Source organism: Neovison vison, chromosome 4 (genome assembly GCF_020171115.1).
Source record: "Neovison vison isolate M4711 chromosome 4, ASM_NN_V1, whole genome shotgun sequence".
NCBI classification, from domain to species: domain Eukaryota; kingdom Metazoa; phylum Chordata; class Mammalia; order Carnivora; family Mustelidae; genus Neogale; species Neogale vison.
Window position 1 is genome coordinate 217,749,005 of NC_058094.1, and position 18,758 is coordinate 217,767,762.

The following is an 18,758-nucleotide window of genomic DNA, read 5'->3' on the forward strand; positions in this document are numbered from 1 at the left end:
TTACTACAATCATAGAAGTCAGATCAAGATGAGTATATATACTAAGTGAGAAACGGTGCATGTTAAACACAGTGAATCATCCAATGTCTCGTGAAAGTCACTGACAAAATGACTTTACCGTGCTGAAACCCCCCACACTTCAGTGGTTTAAGCTGGCCTGCGTATATGTACAACTATTTGAACCCACGAGCCTGTATAAATGTGGGGTTTTCCTGTGTCTGGTGGGGAGGGTTTGCACGAACCTACGAGAACAGCTGCGTGCTGAGGCACTTCCTGGAAACACAAAATTGCCTGCTTATACCAACAGTGACAGCGTGGGTTTCCTAAGCGAGAAGGTTCGTCACCGAGTGAGGGCGAGGCATGGGGACGTCGAGCTGCCAGCAGTGGTGAGCAGAGGATGAGCTAAGGCTGATCTGCATTCAGGGGTCTGTCCTCTGCCTACCCCAAGTGGTATCAGTTGACAAGAGGTTCTTCAGGGGAAGAGGGGCTGGGGATGAGCTTGAGACAGAAGGCTGAGGACACCCTGAATTCCGCTTCCCTCTCCTGCACAGTGGAGGTCCCCACACTACTCTCATGGAAGGACTGTACTGGCTGGAGAGGCAAGGCTTTTTGATTTAGTGAACAAAATTCTGTTCACAATTTTCAGTCAAGTTGTCCGACTTGTCAAATTTAACCATTACCTCCTTATTATCTTTAAACATAGATTTTATGTTGTGTTCACTGGCTGTTTGCAATGTTCGTCCGAATCAGCAGGATCCATTATAAGTTCTCAAGGTAAAGAGATTATAGGTGCTCAATTCTTTTTGTAAAGCACCATGAGTAATTTCTGACGATGCTGTTCAGGACACTTAAATATTTTTTCAGAATAATTCCACATAAACTGCTGGTTCTAAGAATGCTTCTCACTTTGGACAAGAAAGCAAAGTTTCAAAGTGAGGCCAAGGCTGACAGTTACAGACCCAGAAGCACAGGAGGAATGAAAGGCACAGACAGCAGCCCGACTCCCAGCAGTGGGCTTCAGGAAGGAAAAAACCCAGACCTTAAGGTCTAAAGGAATGGAAGGTCAGCACTGCTGTCCATGAAGACAGAGATGGAAGTACAAAGATCTCCAGGATCAGCCTGAACTTGACTTCTATATAACCAATCCATCCAAACTATTTAATTCATAGTTCCGAATAAACCAGAATGGTGAAACCTGTTTTAGCAGCAATTAGAGTAACAAGCAAACATCGAAGCAGAAAAGTTAATCGAGTCTCATTAAGAGCGAATAATGTGACATAGGTTATTGGCAGGAAAGAGTTAACACAGCAGGCCTGAGACTGCTCTCCTCCAAAGGGCCTACTTGTGAGGCGAGGCCCTGGCTGGCATCTGGGAACTGGGATTTTGGGAGGGTTCCCATCTTTTCCTGCTAAGAGTGGTTCACTGTACCTAAACTGTTTTTTCAAACAATGTGGTCTATGCCGAACCTGCTTTCCTTCTAAGAGCCTGCAATTTTCTATGTGCCAGGCACAAGGTGCCTACATGACCAGTCCGAATAAAAACCCTCGGCGCTGAGTCTAATAACCTTCCCTAGCAGACATGATTCCACCAATGTTGTCACAACGTGTTGCTGGAAGAATTACACCCATCCCGTGTGACTCCACCGAGAAAGCACTCTTGGAAACTTGCACTTGACTTCCTCCAGACCTCAACCCCTGCGCTCTTTTTCCCCTTTGCGGACTCTGCTCTCTATCCTTTTACTGGAATAAACCGTAGCTATAAGTGGGACTATAAGCTGAGTCCTGCGAGTCCTCTTAGTGAATCAAACCTGGGGGTGGTCCTGGGAAGCCCCAACTCAGTTACCTAAAAAACAAACGCAGCCTTGTGCAGCATAACCAGAAACCCAGTGCCTCAACCAAATCCGGTCATTCTTTATATGAGTCAGACTGTATCTCTCCTCCAGCCTCAACTAGAGAAACCTAGGGAGACAGGTTTTCTTTGAATACTCAGCAAGCCATCATGCAGAGGAATCGACTACTGTGCCCAGCTCAGAAAACCAAATATCGAAATTAAACAGCAGAACACTTTTCCCTCCATTTAAGAACTTCCTTGAAGTTTTTTTTTTAAAGATTTTATTTATTTATTTGACAGACAGAGATCACAAGTAGACAGAGAGAGAGAGGGAAGCAGGCTCCCCGCTGAGCAGAGACCCCAAGATCATGACCCGAGCCGAAGACAGAGGCTTAACCCACTGAGCCACCCAGGCGCCCCTTCCTTGAAGTATTAAAGCAGAAGGCCAGTGAGCATCTTTCAATAATGACAAAGAAAGATTCCACTGTGGCTGAGAGATTGGAGCACACGACCCCTCTAAGGCCACTCTGTCTTAAAGGTTTTTAACAAGTCACTTGATCGTTATGACACACACACTGTGCACACAGCACTAGTCAACAGTCAGTGTGAAATCTAGCCCTCTATTCCTAACATCTTTTTTTTTTTTTTAAGATTTTTATTTATTTATTTGACAGAGAGAGAGATCACAAGTAGGCAGAGAGGCAGGCAGAGAGAGGCAGCGGGAAGCCCCGCTGAGCAGAGAGCCTGATGCGGGGCTCGATCCCAGGACCCTGAGATCATGACCTGAGCCGAAGGCAGCGGTTTAACCCACTGAGCCACCCAGGCACCCCTCCTAACATCTTTCTTTTTAATAGTTTCTGATAACTTAAATTCAAGAAAAATCACTCAAAAGGGCTGCCTGGCTGGCTCAGTCAGAAAAGCATGCAACTCTCAATGTCCGGGGTTGTAAGTTCAAGCCCCACACTGGGTGTAGAGATCACGAAAAAAAAATAAACTTTGTTTTTTTTAAGATTACTTATTTACTTATTTTTGCAAAGGAGAGAGAGAGAGCATGCGAGAGACAGCATGAGCAGGGGGAGGGGCAGAGGGAGAAGCAGTCTCCCCGCTGAGCAGAGCAGAGAGCCCCCTGCAGGGCTCAATCCCAGCACCCCAAGATCATCACCCTGGCTGAGGGCAGCCACTTAACCCACTGAGCAACCAAGGTGCCCAAAAATAAACTTTAAATAAAGGGAGGGTGGGGAGGAAAAACTGTACAAGAGCATCTTTAACACATGAGCTCTGTGAGGACAGGCTCTTTTTTTTTTTCTTTTAATCCTCTCCCTAGGCTTTTTTTTGCTCACTGCCTAGAACAATGTTTATGCAAGACAGACCCTCAAGAAGCAACTGTCTGAGTAACCTAATCACATTTTGAGGGGATAGTCCTATAACGTTCAGATATCCATCAACTTTTAATTGATCTAAATAGGGGGAAATATTCTAAGAAATAAGACACGTTGGGGCAACTGGGTGGCTCGGTTGGTTAGGTGACTGCCTTTGGCTCTGGCTCTGGCCAGGGTCCTAGGATCGAGCCCTGCCTCAGGCTCCCTGCTTGGTGGGGGTCTGCTTCTCCCTCTCCCTCTGCCATTCCCACTGCTTATACTCTCCTGCTCTCTCTCTCTGTCAAATAAATAAATTAAATCTTTAAAAACAAAAAAAGAAAAGAAATAAGACATCTTGGGGCACCTGGGCGGCTCAGTCGGTTAAGCATCCGACTTTGTCTCAGGTCATGATCTCAGGGGTCCTGGGGTCCAGCCCCATGTTGGGCTCCCCACCTCCCTCCGCCCCATCCCACCCCTAGCTTATCCTCTCTCTCTCTCTCAAAAGAATAAATAAAATCTTAAAAAAAGACATAACAAGAATATTAATATGTATGTATAATCCCACATAAGCAGAACTCAAGCAATGTGGTAAAGAATGAGTGGAGTGGACTTTTGTATTGACCAAAGACATAAACAACAGCATCTCCATTCTAAACTGTCATCCAAGGATTCACCTGATCCATAATGAATTCAAGGAAGTGGATACACATTCCCTGACTTCTAGACTCTTAAACAAGATACAAACAAATGAAACAATTAAAAAGTATGCAAATACTGAAACATTAAACTATGTAACACATGGTGTACACCTTTCAGAGGGGGAAGAAAATCAGTTGAAGGTGGGGAAAAACTTGATAGGAAAAGTAACATTTTAGGGATGCCCTGGCTGGCTCAGTCAGTACAGCATGCGCCTCTTGGTCTCAGGATTGTGAGTTCAAGCCCCACACTGGCTGTAGGGATTACTTTAAAAAAAGTGGGGGGGGGGACCTGGGTGGCTCAGTGGGTTAAGCCTCTGCCTTCAGCTCAGGTCATGATCTCAGGGTCCTGGGATCGAATCCCACATCGGGCTCTCTGCTCAGCAGGGAGCCTGCTTCCCCTCACCCCCTCTGCCTGCCTCTCTGCCTACTTGTAATCTCTCTCTGTCAAAAAGAAAAAAAAAAAGTGGGAGTACCTGGGTGGCTCAGCCCCATTAAGCATCTACCTTCAGCTTGGGTCATGATGCCAGGGTCCTGGGATCGAGCCCCACACTGGGCTCCCCGTTCTGCGGAGAGCCTGCTTCTTCCTCTCCCACTCCCCCTGCTTGTGTTCCCTCTCTCGCTATGTCTCTCTCTGTCAAACAAATAAATAAAATCTTTAAAAAAATTTTAAGAAGCGGCATTTCATCTTGCCACAGAGGGAAAAGCAAGACTTAAATGGGTGGGAAGAAAGTGCAAGAGCATACAAAAGAACATAAGCAAATTCTCAGAGGCAGAAGTGAGTACAGGTACTTGTGAAACTTGATTTAAAAAAACACCTCTGGGGCGACTGGGTGGCTCAGTGGGTTAAGCCGCTGCCTTCAGCTCAGGTCATGATCTCAGGGTCCTGCGATCGAGTCCCGCATCGGGCTCTCTGCTCAGCAGGGAGCCTGCTTCCCTCTCTCTCTCTCTCTCTCTCTGCCTGCCTCTCCATCTACTTGTGATTTCTCTCTGTCAAATAAATAAATAAAATCTTAAAAAAATAAAATAAAATAAAATAAACCTCACTAGAAATGTATCACTTCAAAACAGTGAGAGGGAAACTGCACAGAAGGGGAGAACAGGCTTGAGTCACAGCAAGCTAAGAAACTGGGCAGAAGAGTTTGGGTTTTATGCCATAGGAAACATCCATTTCAGAGTCCTAAGCAGATGAATGAAACAAAGTAGAACTTGAGAAGAACTTAGGAGGTGGGCACAGCTCCCTTCCTGAACCCACCCCTGCATTTGCTCTGCTTACCTCTACAGGCAGTCCAACTGACTTGTTAAAAGCAGTTGGGGTCCACTGCTTAGAGATACTGACTTTGACGTTGCTAAAAGTTTTTCTTGATGCGTGGAGCAACGAATAACTGCAAAAGAGAACAGACACACAGCTGAACGAACAGCAAAGAAAACGGCATTCAATAAAATCCTGAATATAATCCCATTTGTTTTATTCAATTTTAGAATTCTTCTCTTAAAAAAAAAAAGGAAAAGTACTGCTTTATGGGAACTATCAACTGAACAGTCTCTCCCAAGCAAAAGAAAAAATTAACTAGTCGTCTTCCGCATGAACCTGTGGTCACTTCTAACTTATCCCTCCACCTAGAAGACAGATGCGTGACTGGCCCCAAACCACGCTAAATCATGGCGGCAGTTCTGTAAAGAATTTTAAGTCTTTAACAACTGCTGGCCCCTTGATGCCTTAGCCAGTAAGTAGCCTTCTCCTGAGTCCCGTCTTTTCCTCCTTCCGATGTCCCCTCTCAGCCCTCACAAATGGCTATCCCTCAAGCAAGCATCCAAGATCACCTATCAACTCTTACACAGAGAACCATCTCTTAGTTTCTGCCTTAAAACAAGTAAATCACATCATGTGTGGTGACTTCAGTAAAGATTAATAATAAAATCGACCCAGAAGAAATCATCAGAATAACGGAGTCACAGTGTTATAAGTAACACGGCTCCTAAAACCACACAACCTGGTTTGTGGCGTCTATGAACCACTGAAGAGAGCCACTGAGGGCCACAGAATCATAAACACAGATGATCCTTTAGTCGTGCTAACGCTCGGAAACTCACAGGAGTTCCTAGAGCTCCTCCCAATTGTCTCAGTCCATCTTTACTGCTCAAAGACGCAAAAGGCACTCCCTGAATATGTGTACCCTTTGTTCTGAAGCTCCTGGTTTCAACAAATTAAAAACTGTATATTAAAGCAGGGATTCTCAACCATGGCACTGGTGGTATTTTGGGCCCCCCAAATTCTCTATCGTGCAAAGAGAGCCTGTGCACTGCAGGACCTACGGCAGCATCCTGGTCTCTGCCCACTGCAAGTGGCACCCCTGCCCCCAAGGGTGACAACCAAAAATGCCTCCAGGCATGGAGGAAGCATGGGCAAAATGGTCCTTGGAAACTACTTAGAGGTACCAGAAAGCACAACAGGAGGAATAACTAGGCTATTTCATGAGCCCATACCAATCAATCACTGCACTTGCCATGCCAACAACCAGCTCCCTCAAACAAATAAGCCCAAAAAACACGAGTGCACAGTCTGAGCAACGAACCTACCTGAAGAAGGTGAGCAGGAACACAACAACATGATGATGGCTGAACCGGGAGAACGCAGTCCCTCTTCGAAAAATACTCGGCCAGGCCATAGTCTTCCTGACCTTCCTTCCCACCTCTGACCTTGAAGTTCGGATAGTGAATTATCTACATCATTTCTTCTTTCTGAAAAGACAAAATGCATTATCATCATTACTTAAAATAGGCAGTCTCTCCAAAAACTGAATTATTTAGACTTACAGCCAGCCAGTCAGTATATTATCAGACCTTGAGAAAAATCACCTGGGCTAGGGACTCCAGAAAACTAGATCGATAATTATGTTTATAACAAGCCCTTGAAAAGAAAAATCCTGGGGCGCCTGGGTGGCTCAGTGGGTTAAGCCGCTGCCTTCGGCTCAGGTCATGATCTCAGGGTCCTGGGATAGAGTCCCGCATCGGGCTCTCTGCTCAGCAGGGAGCCTGCTTCCCTCTCTCTCTCTCTCTGCTTGCCTCTCCATCTACTTGTGATTTCTCTCTGTCAAATAAATAAATAAAATCTTTAAAAAAAAAAAAAGAAAAGAAAAGAAAAATCCTTGACAAAAGATTAGATCCTAATGAAAGAACTCTCATACAAACTGATAAAGTCACTAATTCAGGGGCGCCTGGCTGGCTCAGTCAGAAGAACATAGGACTCTTGATCTGGGGGTTGTCAGCTCAAGCCCCAAGCTGGGTGTAGAGACTACTTAAAAATAAAATCTTTTAGGGCGCCTGGGTGGCTCAGCCGTTAAGCATCTGCCTTCGGCTTAGGTCATGATCTCAGGGTCCTAGGATTGAGCCCTGCATCAGGCTCTCTGCTCAGTGGAGAGTCTGCTTCTCCCTGTCCCACTCGCCCTGCTTGTGTTCCCCCTCTCACTGTTAAATAAATATTTTTTTAAGATCTTTATCTACTTATCTGAAGTAGAATGAGCAAGAAAGAGAGCATGAGCGGGGTGCGGGACAGAGGGAGAAAGATAAGCAGATTCCCCACTGGGCAGGGAGACTAACACAGGGCTTGACCCCAGGACCCTGGGATCACAACCTGAGCTGAAGGCAGACACTTAACCAAGTCAGCCACCAAGGTGCATCATAAAAATAAAATCTTAAAAGAATAAAAAAAGGAGGGCACCTGGGTGGCTCAGTCAGTTAAGGATCTCCCTTTGCCTCGGGTCACAATCCCAGAGTCCTGGGATGGAGTTCCGTCCTGGGCTCCCTTCTCCCTCAGCCTGCCGCTCCCCCTGCTTTCTCTCTCTCTGTGTCAAATAAATAAATAAAATCTTAAAAAAGAGAGAGAGAGAGAGAGAATCACTAATTCTGACAGAAAAATGAGGAAAGGAAATGAATAGGCAATTCAGAAGAAATGAAATGGCTGAAACTCCAATCTTAGCAGTAACACAAGAAAGGCATACTTGCTTGGTTAAGGCAAGAAAATTTTTGCAAAGTTAAAAAAGATTGTGCCCAATGTAGTTCAAGGTCTAATGACTCCTGAACTCTCGTATGCTGCTAAGGGATGTGAAACGTATTACAGGAAGATAATCGAGCATGTTCATCAACAGCCTTTGACACAAAAATCCAATTTCCAGGGATCTAAAGAAATACAAGGTACATTCAGGTCTATAAACAAAGGTAGTTTTCACAGCTTGTCAAAGGAGCTTTCTTCTATTAAAGAAATAAACTTTGTGTCAGTCATAAGGAAATGGGGAAAGAGGCAGGGCCACTCCCAGCCCGTCTGTCTCCACGACTTCCTGTCAGTGCTCCTTGGTCCTCTCTGAAAGGACCACTGCCCTGACAAACTAAGCATCTAAACTTCATGCCTCCAGTTATCAGTCTGCACAACCTAAAGATGCAATGAAAAGCGGAATGTGTAAATAAATTATGGTATAGCCACATGGCTGAATAGTTGATAATCATTTGACATGACAAATTAAGGCTTTTTAATGACATGAGAAAATGTCACATAAGAAAATGGGGCGCCTGGCGGCTCAGTCAGTAGAGCATGGGACTCATGATCCCAGGGTCATGAGTTCAAGACCCACATTGGGTGTCGCTTACAAAAAAAAGATACAACTCATAGTCAATTCAACTCTATGTTTACATAATATTTACAAATAAATAGGGGATATACTGGTTCTCTTTGGGTAGCAACATTATGGGTAATTTTAATTTTCTATACCCTTCCCTAAAAAGTCTACAATAAAGGTGGGTATTTTACGATCAGAAGGGAAAACATCAACATCATTGGAAAAGTCCTATAATTCACTTGCATATTAGGAAAAAAAATAATTAATGAAATGACCTGTATGCTATGTGTACTACTATAGACAAGGCAGGAGAAAAAATCAAGAACTCCCAGCACTGAAGGGCATCTGGGTGGCTCAGTGGGTTAAGCCTCTGCCTTCAGCTCAGGTCATGATCTCAGGACCCTGGGATAGAGCCCCGTATCGGGCTCTTTGCTTGGCGGGGAGACTGCTTCCCCCTCTCTCTCTGCCTGCCTCTCTGCCTACTTGTGATCTCTCTCTCTCTCTCTCTCTCTGTCAAATAAAGAAATAAAACCTTTAAAAAAAAAAAAAAAAAAGAACTTCCAGTACTAAAACTGGCAAATCACAGGGCTTTGCTTTCAAGGCCGGGTTCCTTGTAACTGCCATTATACTCATGTTTTCACTAGCCATAGTAGCTTGGTAGATATAGGCAAACCTTACATGCCCAAAGACCCAGCCAAAAGGCCATTCCTGAAACTTTTGGGTAAAAGGTACAAAGTTGAGGTGGTTAAAATTATATCAACATTACAGCTGTTTCACTCACTGGCCATAAGCCCTTGGACAAGCCAATCTTTATGAATCACAGATGGTCATCTATAAAATGGTGTATCTCTTCTGAGAGTTAAGAGATTAAAATAAACAATGTAGGTAAGGTAATTATATACGTAAGATAATTATTTTAGCCACTGACCTTCCCAGGATTAACAAGTCCCACACCAGTAGAATGTAGCTAATTTCACTTACTCTTTCTGCCTGAAAATGTTCACAATATAATGAGCCAAGTAGGATATTAAAATTCCACCTCCAAGACATAACAAATAAACTCTGTCTGTAATTCCAGAAAGTTACAAACCTGAGAGCTATTAGTGTCACTGCTAAATTTACCTCCAGCCCCTAAATTAAACATGAAACCCCAGTGGAACAACTCAAAGCTTTATGGAAATTGTAGCTCTATGAATTGAACACATTCACACCTCAAAACAGTGTACTGAGTACTTCAGGAAAGGATATGATTTATGAAGTTCAGTAATTTATCAGGTAAAATAATAATTCCAAAAATGTACACTCTACTGGATTGGGATTGCACTGCTCTGGCAATAATGGTTGTGTATTTCAAGGTTGTGTAGTTACATTAATAACTTTACACGACTACCAAGCTGTTTGAGACCATCTGGATTTCATTTCTAAATAAACAACTTTTTCCTTAACTAACGTGACAGGAGAGAAAGGACTTAATAAGTACACCAGGAAAATAGTTTTAAATATTCACCTGCTATTGGCAGAAAGCCACTTAAAATTAATACTATTATAGCATCTGGTCCTAAGTAATTACAGTAATTAATAACAATAATAATACCTTGCACTTATATTCCCTGCATCACAGAAGTAATTTCTTTTTTTTTTCCAATTTATTTATTTTCAGAAAAACAGTATTATTTTTTCACCACACCCAGTGCTCCATGCAAGCTGTGCCCTCTATAATACCCACCACCTGGTACCCCAACCTCCCACCCCCCTGCCACTTCAAACCCCTCAGATTGTTTTTCAGAGTCCATAGTCTCTCATGGTTCATCTCCCCTTCCAATTTACCCAAAAGCACATACCCTCCCCAATGTCCATAACCCTACCCCCCTTCTCCCAAACCCCCTCCCCCACACAGAAGTAATTTCTACTCATCCATGAACTCTGCAACCCTGGGGAAGTGTCGAGAGTTTCTGCCAAGTCTGAATCCACCAAACACATCCTACTTTCTTTTTTTTTTTTTTTTTTTTTTTTTCACATCCTACTTTCTGAAGACCATTTTCATTCCTGCTCTAAATACAGACAGAACAAATGTCTAACATTTTTCAAGTGTAAGTAAATGCTGATATAATTTTTAAAAAATCCATTTAAGTTTTTCTAAATTCATAGCAGCTTACCATTTCGTATTTTCTCAGTTAATGGATACTGAATATACAACTCTCATATGGGAATAAGAACTAGCTTTTAAAAACAAAACTTATTAGGGGTGCCTGGGTGGCTCAGTGGGTTAAAAACAAAACTTATTAAAAATAAGATCCTGGGGGCGCCTGGGTGGCTCAGTGGGTTAAGCCGCTGCCTTCGGCTCAGGTCATGATCTCAGGGTCCTGGGATCGAGTCCCACATGGGGCTCTCTGCTCAGCAGGGAGCCTGCTTCCTCCTCTCTCTCTCTGTCTGCCTCTCTGCCTACTTGTGATCTCTGTCTGTCAAATAAATAAATAAAATTAAAAAAAAAAAAAAATAAGATCCTGGGGCGCCTGGGTGGCTCAGTGGGTTAAGCCGCTGCCTTCGGCTCAGGTCATGATCTCAGGGTCCTGGGATCGAGTCCCGCATCAGGCTCTCTGCTCGGCAGGGAGCCTGCTTCCCTCTCTCTCTCTGCCTGCCTCTCTGTCTACTTGTGATTTCTCTCTGTCAAATAAATAAATAAATAATCTTTTAAAAAAATAAAATAAAAAATAAAAATAAATAAAAATAAAAATAAGATCCTTACCATCAAGAAGGATCTGGAACCACTGAGCCATGTTCCACTTTTCAAAACAAGCTGATAATCATGAACTCATCTGATTCATATTGAAGCTTTTTTGAGTCCTAGAAGATCACTCACACAAGATATTTTCCAGGATGAACACTCCACACTGTGTAATCAATGTTACATAAAAGATGGCTTCACATGGAACACGTCCAGACAGAAGGCAATCTCCCCTCACCAAACAACGTCTTGGGATATGAAGCACTCCAAAACTGTCACTTTCTATAGCTATTCAGAGACCATTCCAACCCCACATCAATAAGACTTCAGGTTGTCATGTATTAGGAACACTGTGGGAGACACGGCTAGAAAGATGGGGGGAAGGCTGGCAGGAAAGGAGATGGCATGTGCAAAGCAACTCATCCCCCATGCCCATGTGACCTGACCCAATCTTCACCCCACCCCAACTTCTTATCTTGCTCTCTAGAAATCTAGGTATGAGGCAAATGAACTTCTCCACATGGTCACCCTCCTCTGAGCGATATTTGCCTCGGACTCCTGACCACCCCCAGATGACCCTGCCTCCTCCAAGGTCTGTCAAGGAGAAGTCGTCTTTCTTCTCACAAGACTCCAGCCTCTCTGAACTCAGGCTGGCAGGGAAGGGCGATTCGGGGGGAGAGGGCCCCCTACTGGCTGCTGCCTTGTCACCTCCTGACCTTCCGCCACAGACCCTTGCCTCTCTTTCCTTCCACCACCGGGTCGGTCCTCTACCTCCCCTGTCTTCTCCACCACCAATCTTTGCCTCTGCCCCACACTGAAAACCCCTCCATGGTCAAAACGCAGCCAGTACCTACATCACCTCCCCAAACTAGACTGCAAACACCCTTCATTCCCTCCCTCTCCCACTTTCCACTCAAGAGTCATTTTACCTCAACAAGGCTCCCAATTCGGTCACCTCACCGTTTTCCCGGTATCCATAATCCTCCTCTTGTCCTCATTTCAGTCTTCACTAACTTAGAATCTAACCAACTCTCGCAGGCTGTGCGTGCGTGTGTGTGCGTGTGTGTGCAGGAGTGTGCGCACGCACCTACTTGCTCGCCTCTGTCCTCCTTCCCTGCATCCAAGTAGCTGAGTTTTGCCAGAGAAAAATCACACAAGCAGGCCGATTTCACTTTTTAGATTCAAAACCACAAACCTCAAAGAACATGCAAGACTGCCCAGCATGTCTACACTTCCCCAATTATTTTGCTTACTCAACCTCTAAGACGACAATTTCCCACTTCGCTCTTTAAAGTTCCAGCATCCCTCTCTCTCCTTCACCTCGTACGATGGCTTTCGGCCAATGACCCCCCCCTCCCCCGAACCAGGGCTCTAACGTGGACCCCACAGTACGGCCACCGTCCCCCTGGTATGCCTCCATGGATCTGAAGCAAGATTCTTCGTCTCCTCCCTCCAGACCTATGTTCCTCCCCCAGTATTTCCCCACTTAAATGATACCACCATTCCTCCACGTTGCCCAAGGTAACCAGGATTTTTCCTTCACTTTTCCTTCTCTCTCTCAGCTTCCACATCCACCCCATTTCTAGTTACCTCCTACAATACATTCCAGATCTGTCCTCCTCTCTCTATCCCCACTGCCACCAAGATGAACCACCCGTACGGCCCACCAAGCGTACTGCAACAGCCTCCAGCAGGCCTTCACGATTTCTACATCTACCCTGCCCCCAACTCATTCTCCACACATCAACCAGAAACAGTTTTTTTTTTTTAAGATTTTATTTATTTGAGAGAGAGAGCAGGAGCGGGGCGGGGGATGGGGGAGAGGGAGAGGGAGAGGGAGAAGCAGCCTCCCCACTGAGCAGGGAGCCTAATGCGGGGCTCTATCCCAGGACCCTGGGATCATGACCTGAGCCCAAACCAGACGCTTAACTGACTGAGCCACCCAGGCGCCTCCAGAAATAGATCTTAATAATATAAATCAGCTCTCATTCCTCTGCTCAAAACACACTGATGGCTTCCCAAGACTCTCTGATAAAAATACAAAACTCTTTACCATGGCCTTCAAAGCCTGAATACCCCCACCCCCAGTCCTCTATTGTAAAATAAGAAGGTTAAGGTTGGGGGAGAGCAGTGGAGCTGACAGTTGTGGCTGGCAAAAGGAGGCTAAAGATGAAGGAGGAGACTGCCTGAGGCAATGCTTTTTGAAAGATTTTTTTATTGTTTTATTGATTTTCAATAGGTTATATGTACATAAGGCAGAAAAATCAAAAGACATCAAAGGTTATATACAGTGATGTCTCCCTCTCTGGTCTCATCACCCTGTGCTCCTGCATCCTCACAGAATCTACCCCTGTGCATACATCCCAGGCAGAGCCCCTCATACCCACACATCCACAAAAGAGCATATTACGTGCACTATTCTGCACTTTTTTCTTTTCTTCACTTACCAGAGGTTAGAGATCTCTCCTTATCCACACCTACAGAGTTAGCACATTCCAATCTCCTACCAGGTATCTGGGTGGTTCCCAATCCTTTGCTAGGATGGAGCCACCATTTTTGGACACGGTGAGGCTCTAACCCATTTCCTTCCACCTCTTTGCCCACCTTCCTCCCCACCCTTGCCAGTACCACTCTTCCTCACTCATGGCAACCTCCCCACACCTAATTCTTTTCCTGTCCCTGAGCCGTTTCTTGCTTTGAGCCTTTGCATTTGCTGTTCCACTGCCTGAAATGCTTTTCCCCCGGTTCCTTGCAAATGGCTTGTTCTTTCCTTTTCTTGGCTCATCCTCAGGTCATCTCCCTCATTGTGTGCCCTAACGGTCCTCTCTCTACAGCGCTTGGGGCAGTCACTCAGTGACCTCTCTCATCTCTGTCTCTGTTTCTTCCCTTCACAGCATTGCTCCCAATCGAATTATTCCCATTTAACTGTTTACATGTGTACTGTTCGTCTGTAAGCTCCCCAAAAGCAGTGAGCTCATCTGTCTTAAGTCCACAGCCATATCTCCAGCATCAAATGATGCCTTTAGAAGCATCAATAAAGATTTTGTGAATGAATGAATGTGACCATAACCAACAATGAACAGTTTCAAAGTGCCAGGCACTGTGCTAGGTACTTGCCCTGAACTAGTATATATAGTTCTCACATCTTGGAGATGAGAAAACAGATTTTATAAAGTAGTATCTCTTAATAGACGAAACTAGCATTCAAATCCAGACCTGACCCTAGTCTCTATTCTATATTGTATTTTTTTAAAAAGGTTAAAATATCCCAAGTTGGGTAAAACATAGTAATCAGAAATAGCTCACCTTAAGCTTAGAGGTATAAATTCAGAATGGAAACAAAAAAACCAAAACCCACACACTTTATCAGTAACAGTGTAACCCCTATTACTCAAGAAGTAGCAAATTAGATGGGCAACGACTTACTTCTCAGACTTCAGTGTTTATATTTGCAAAGGAAAAAGATTATGTGTACTGAAATACAGAAAGGCAGCTGGAAGAGTATCAAACATCTAGTTGAGTTTCGCTATTTTGACAGTACTGTGTATGTTGTAATTCAGCACCTCAGTGCTTGACACTTATGCAAATATCCTTTTCATCCCACATTATCTGATTTGATGCCATTTACTTGTACTACCTGAACCCTTTTACTCAAAACTGAAGTCTTCTGTAATTTTTCTCTCTTCTTAAATTGTTGCATTACCACATATGTAAAGTACTTAACCTTTACCAGTAAAATTTTCTTGTCTTATTCTAGGGTTCCTAAAACTACATTCTTCCTACATTTTAAACATATTCCAAAGACAAGAAGTTTCTAAGATACAAATCTTTCCCTCTTGGAGTACCTGGCTGGTTCAATAGGTTCAACATGCAACCCTTGATCTTGGGGTATGAGTCTGAGACCCACACAGGGGGATAGGTTGTATTTAAAAAAAAATCTGGGTGCCTGGGTGGCTCAGTTGGGTAAGCATCTGCCTTTAGCTCAGGTCATAATCCCAGGATCCTGGGATCGAATCCCACCTCAGGCTCCCTGCTCAGTATGGACTTTGCTTCTCCCTCTCCCTCTCCCCCTGCCCTGACTGTGCGCACGCTCTCTCTCTCTCTCTCTCTCTCTAATAAAGAAATAAAATCTTAAAAAAAAAACAAAAACCCTGCCCTCTCCTAGCCAAAGACTTATACTCCAGTTAATGGTCAGTGCTGTGACATTTCATTTTGTCTGTGATGAAGAGGAACAAAACACAACCTGTGATGATACACTTGACCCTGAAAGCTAGAGAGAAAACAAGACATTGCACTGACTTTATTTACTTATTTATTTATTTATTTGAGAGAAAGAGAGAGAGCATGCACACCAGCAGGTTGAGTGGCAGAAGGGGAAGCAGACTCTCCGCTGAGCACAGAGCCTGACAGTGGAACTTGGGCTTGATCCTCGGACTCTAGATCATGACCTGAGCTGAAGGGAGACGCTTAACCGACTGAGCCACCCAGGCATCCCTCACTTTAATTTTATAAAAGTACTGTTTCAGGTCATTTTCTGATGGAAATCAAAGATTAACAAGAGAGGGGGCGCCTGGGTGGCTCAGTCAGTCAACCATCTACCTTCGGCTCAGGTCATGATCCCAGGGTCCTGGGATGGAGGTCTGCATCTGGCCCCTGCTCAACTTTGAGTCTGCTTCTCCCCAACCCTCTGCCCCTCCTCCTGCTCATGCTCTCACACTCATTTTCAAACATATACTGGCTAACTGAACATACTGAAAAAAAAAAAAAGAAGAAGAAGATTAACAGAAGAATGATGCTAGGTGAAGCCATGTGTAGCCCACAAAAAGGCATTAAAATTCAAGTTGGAACCACAGACCTTTCAATGGGCCTCAACTCCCTCATTTAAGAACTACACGAGAGAAGTTTAGACAGATCCTAGTACAGAGCCTGGCACACAGCAAACATCCCCCAAATGGCAAAGACATATCCAGCAACCAAGACACTGAAGAAAGGGAGCAATTAAGATTCAGATTTCCGTCACCCCAGGAACATACTCTTCTCCCTATAAACATTCAGTAATGTTACTATGAGATCATCTACCATCTTATATTTCAGGAAACACCAAAAACCCTGTGGACGCGTTCCCATTATCCCCTGCCAAAAGTGAGACTAAACAGACCACATTCTGCAAATAAGAATACTGGGCGAATGACGAATAAGTAATGTGACCAAATTCCTTGACTGAGGCCACAGCAGTTGCCAGAACACGAAACTCGGTTATTCCATTAAGATCCCTCTAAGCCCTCTGGCCTCCGCGCGTTTTATCCCAAAAGCCTCCCTTCCCACCCTACCTGAAAAGCGCCCCTTCCCCGGGTCTGACCGACAGCGCTGCTCCTGCACTGGCGCCCTCGTGGCGCGGCCCGTTCCCGACTCTTCCCGAGGGCCCTCCGCGTTCCTCCCGCTCTGCTCCCGCTCCCCTTCCGCTGCGGTCCTCGCCCGGCCGGCCCGGCCCCGCACACCCCGCACGGAGGAACGACCCCGGGCGGCGGGGAGCGGCCGTCGGCCCGCCCAGCCCACGGCGCCACACCCACCGGCCGCTCCCCGCCGCATCTCCGCGCCATCGCCCTCCCGTCCACGGAAGCCCCCCGGACCGCCCTCGCGGGCGGCGCCCCCACACCTCACCCCAAGCCCGGCTCCGGCCCCTCCTCGGTCGGCCCCCGCGCGCCCGGGCTAGCGCACCCGAGAGCCGCGGCAGTCGTCGTGCTGCGGCCCACCGGCCCCCTCGCTCCGCTGCCCGTAGCCCCTCGCCCGCGTCGCCACCTCACCCGCCGCTTGGCGGCCAGGGTTTCCGGACGCTCACGTGACCCGCCCGTCCCCTAGGCATGCTGGGAGCTGTAGTCCGACCGCGGCCTCACCTGCGGGCCGCCCGGGTAGCTGGGGGAGGCGGAGGAGAGGGAGCACTGAGGCCTCGGTGAACCTGGCTGCTGGGCTGGGGCAGGGGGACGGTGGCCAAGAGCCCAAACTGGAAAATGGCAGTGAGAGAGAGATAAGATATAATCTGGAGAGAACTGCTATCTAGGTCATCTTTTTTCAGGAAAGCTTTACTCTGCTCTTTCTTTTTATAATAAGGAACATGTTGCCGGGGCGCCTGCGTGGCTCGGTGGGTTGAGCCTCTGCCTTCGGCTTGGGCCCTGGTCTCAGGGTTCTGGGATCCAGGTTGGCATCAGGTTCTCTGCTCCACAGGGAGCCTGTTCCTCCTCCTCCTCCTCCTCCTTCTCTCTCTCTCTCTCTCTCTGCCTGCCTTCCTGCCTACTTGCGACCTCTCTCTCTCTGTCAAATAAATAAATAAAATCTTAAAAAAAATAAAAATAAAAATAAAATAAAATAAAAAAGGAACATTCTGCTAAGTTTGCTACTGACCAGCCAGCCATAAGGGTATAAGCTTTAGATCTTTGTTTAAATTAATTAAATGCAGTGGCCCCTGTAATCTGCCACTATCGTTCACCATTCTGCACTCCACCCCAACAACCCAGACAAATAGATGAATGTGAAGATCCTGATAGCCTCTCAAAAAATTCAAAGGCCTTAGGGACGCCTGGGTGGCTCAGCTGGTTAAGCAGCTGCCTTTGGCTCAGGTCATGATCCCAGCATCCTGGGATCGAGTCCCACATCGGGCTCCTTGCTCAGCAGGGAGCCTGCTTCTCCCTCTGCCTCTGCCTGCCGTTCTGTCTGCCTGTGCTTGCTCTCTCTCCCTCTCTCTCTCTGATAAATGAATAAAATCTTTAAAAAAAAAAAATTCAAAGGCCTTAGAACACAGGACTTAAAAGTGGAGTCTATGGGCGCCTGGGTGGCTCAGTGGGTTAAGCCGCTGCCTTCGGCTCAGGTCATGATCTCAGGGTCCTGGGATCGAGTCCCGCATCAGGCTCCCTGCTCAGCAGGGAGCCTGCTTCCTCCTCTCTCTCTCTCTGCCTGCCTCTCTGCCTATTTGTGATCTCTCTCTCTCTCTGTCAAATAAATAAATAAATAAATATTAAAAAAAAAAAAAAAAAACAAAGTGGAGTCTACCGCCCTCCTGGGCTCTCTTTCAACCGTTGGGGAAGTACAACTTTTTTTAAAAAAATCTCCCAACCCAGAAAACCTCTCCATAAAGAGAGCAGAGAAAGAAAATGGATTTACTACTGGGTAAGCATTAAACCAGAAATGTAACGCTCATGGCAAACAATGAACGAACAGATTGCAAAAAGACAAAAGAATCTCCCGCATATACAGCCAAGCAGATATTCCCTTACATGTGTGTTCTCAGGATAAACAATCACCAGGCCCCAAACAAGAAGACTTGACAGGACATTTTGTTAGATATAGTTGGTCCTAACTTTATCGTGGTAACTGGGGAGACTGCTTATGTGGGCTTATCCAAAGGAGAAACAAAGTTCTCATATCTTTAGGATAAGAGATAGTGTTACAAATAGGAGGAAGGCGCCCAGGGAAGTTAGGCTTTTAGCCACCCTGGGAACTGGCAGACTGGAGCACTCCTGGGATGTTTATTTCAAAATATGGC

The 18,758-nt window shown here is 45.6% G+C and overlaps 1 protein-coding gene across 4 annotated transcripts in view; it reads right to left on the minus strand.

The window, feature by feature from the left end:
• SLC37A3 (solute carrier family 37 member 3) overlaps nt 1-18,758 on the minus strand; it is a 56,150-nt gene that overhangs the window by 32,701 nt on the left and 4,691 nt on the right. The window contains exons 1-3 of one of the 4 annotated variants that reach the window (XM_044246707.1): nt 16,940-17,014; nt 6,464-6,625; nt 5,160-5,268 (exon numbers count right to left, since the gene is read on the minus strand). In XM_044246707.1, coding sequence (XP_044102642.1) covers nt 5,160-5,268; nt 6,464-6,552 — 198 coding nt within the window. In that variant the 5' untranslated portion in view covers nt 6,553-6,625; nt 16,940-17,014. Of the gene's footprint in view, nt 1-5,159; nt 5,269-6,463; nt 6,626-16,551; nt 16,627-16,882; nt 17,015-18,758 lie in introns of those variants that run through there. The other 3 variants (XM_044246706.1, XM_044246708.1, XM_044246709.1) reach the window with 3 other exon arrangements.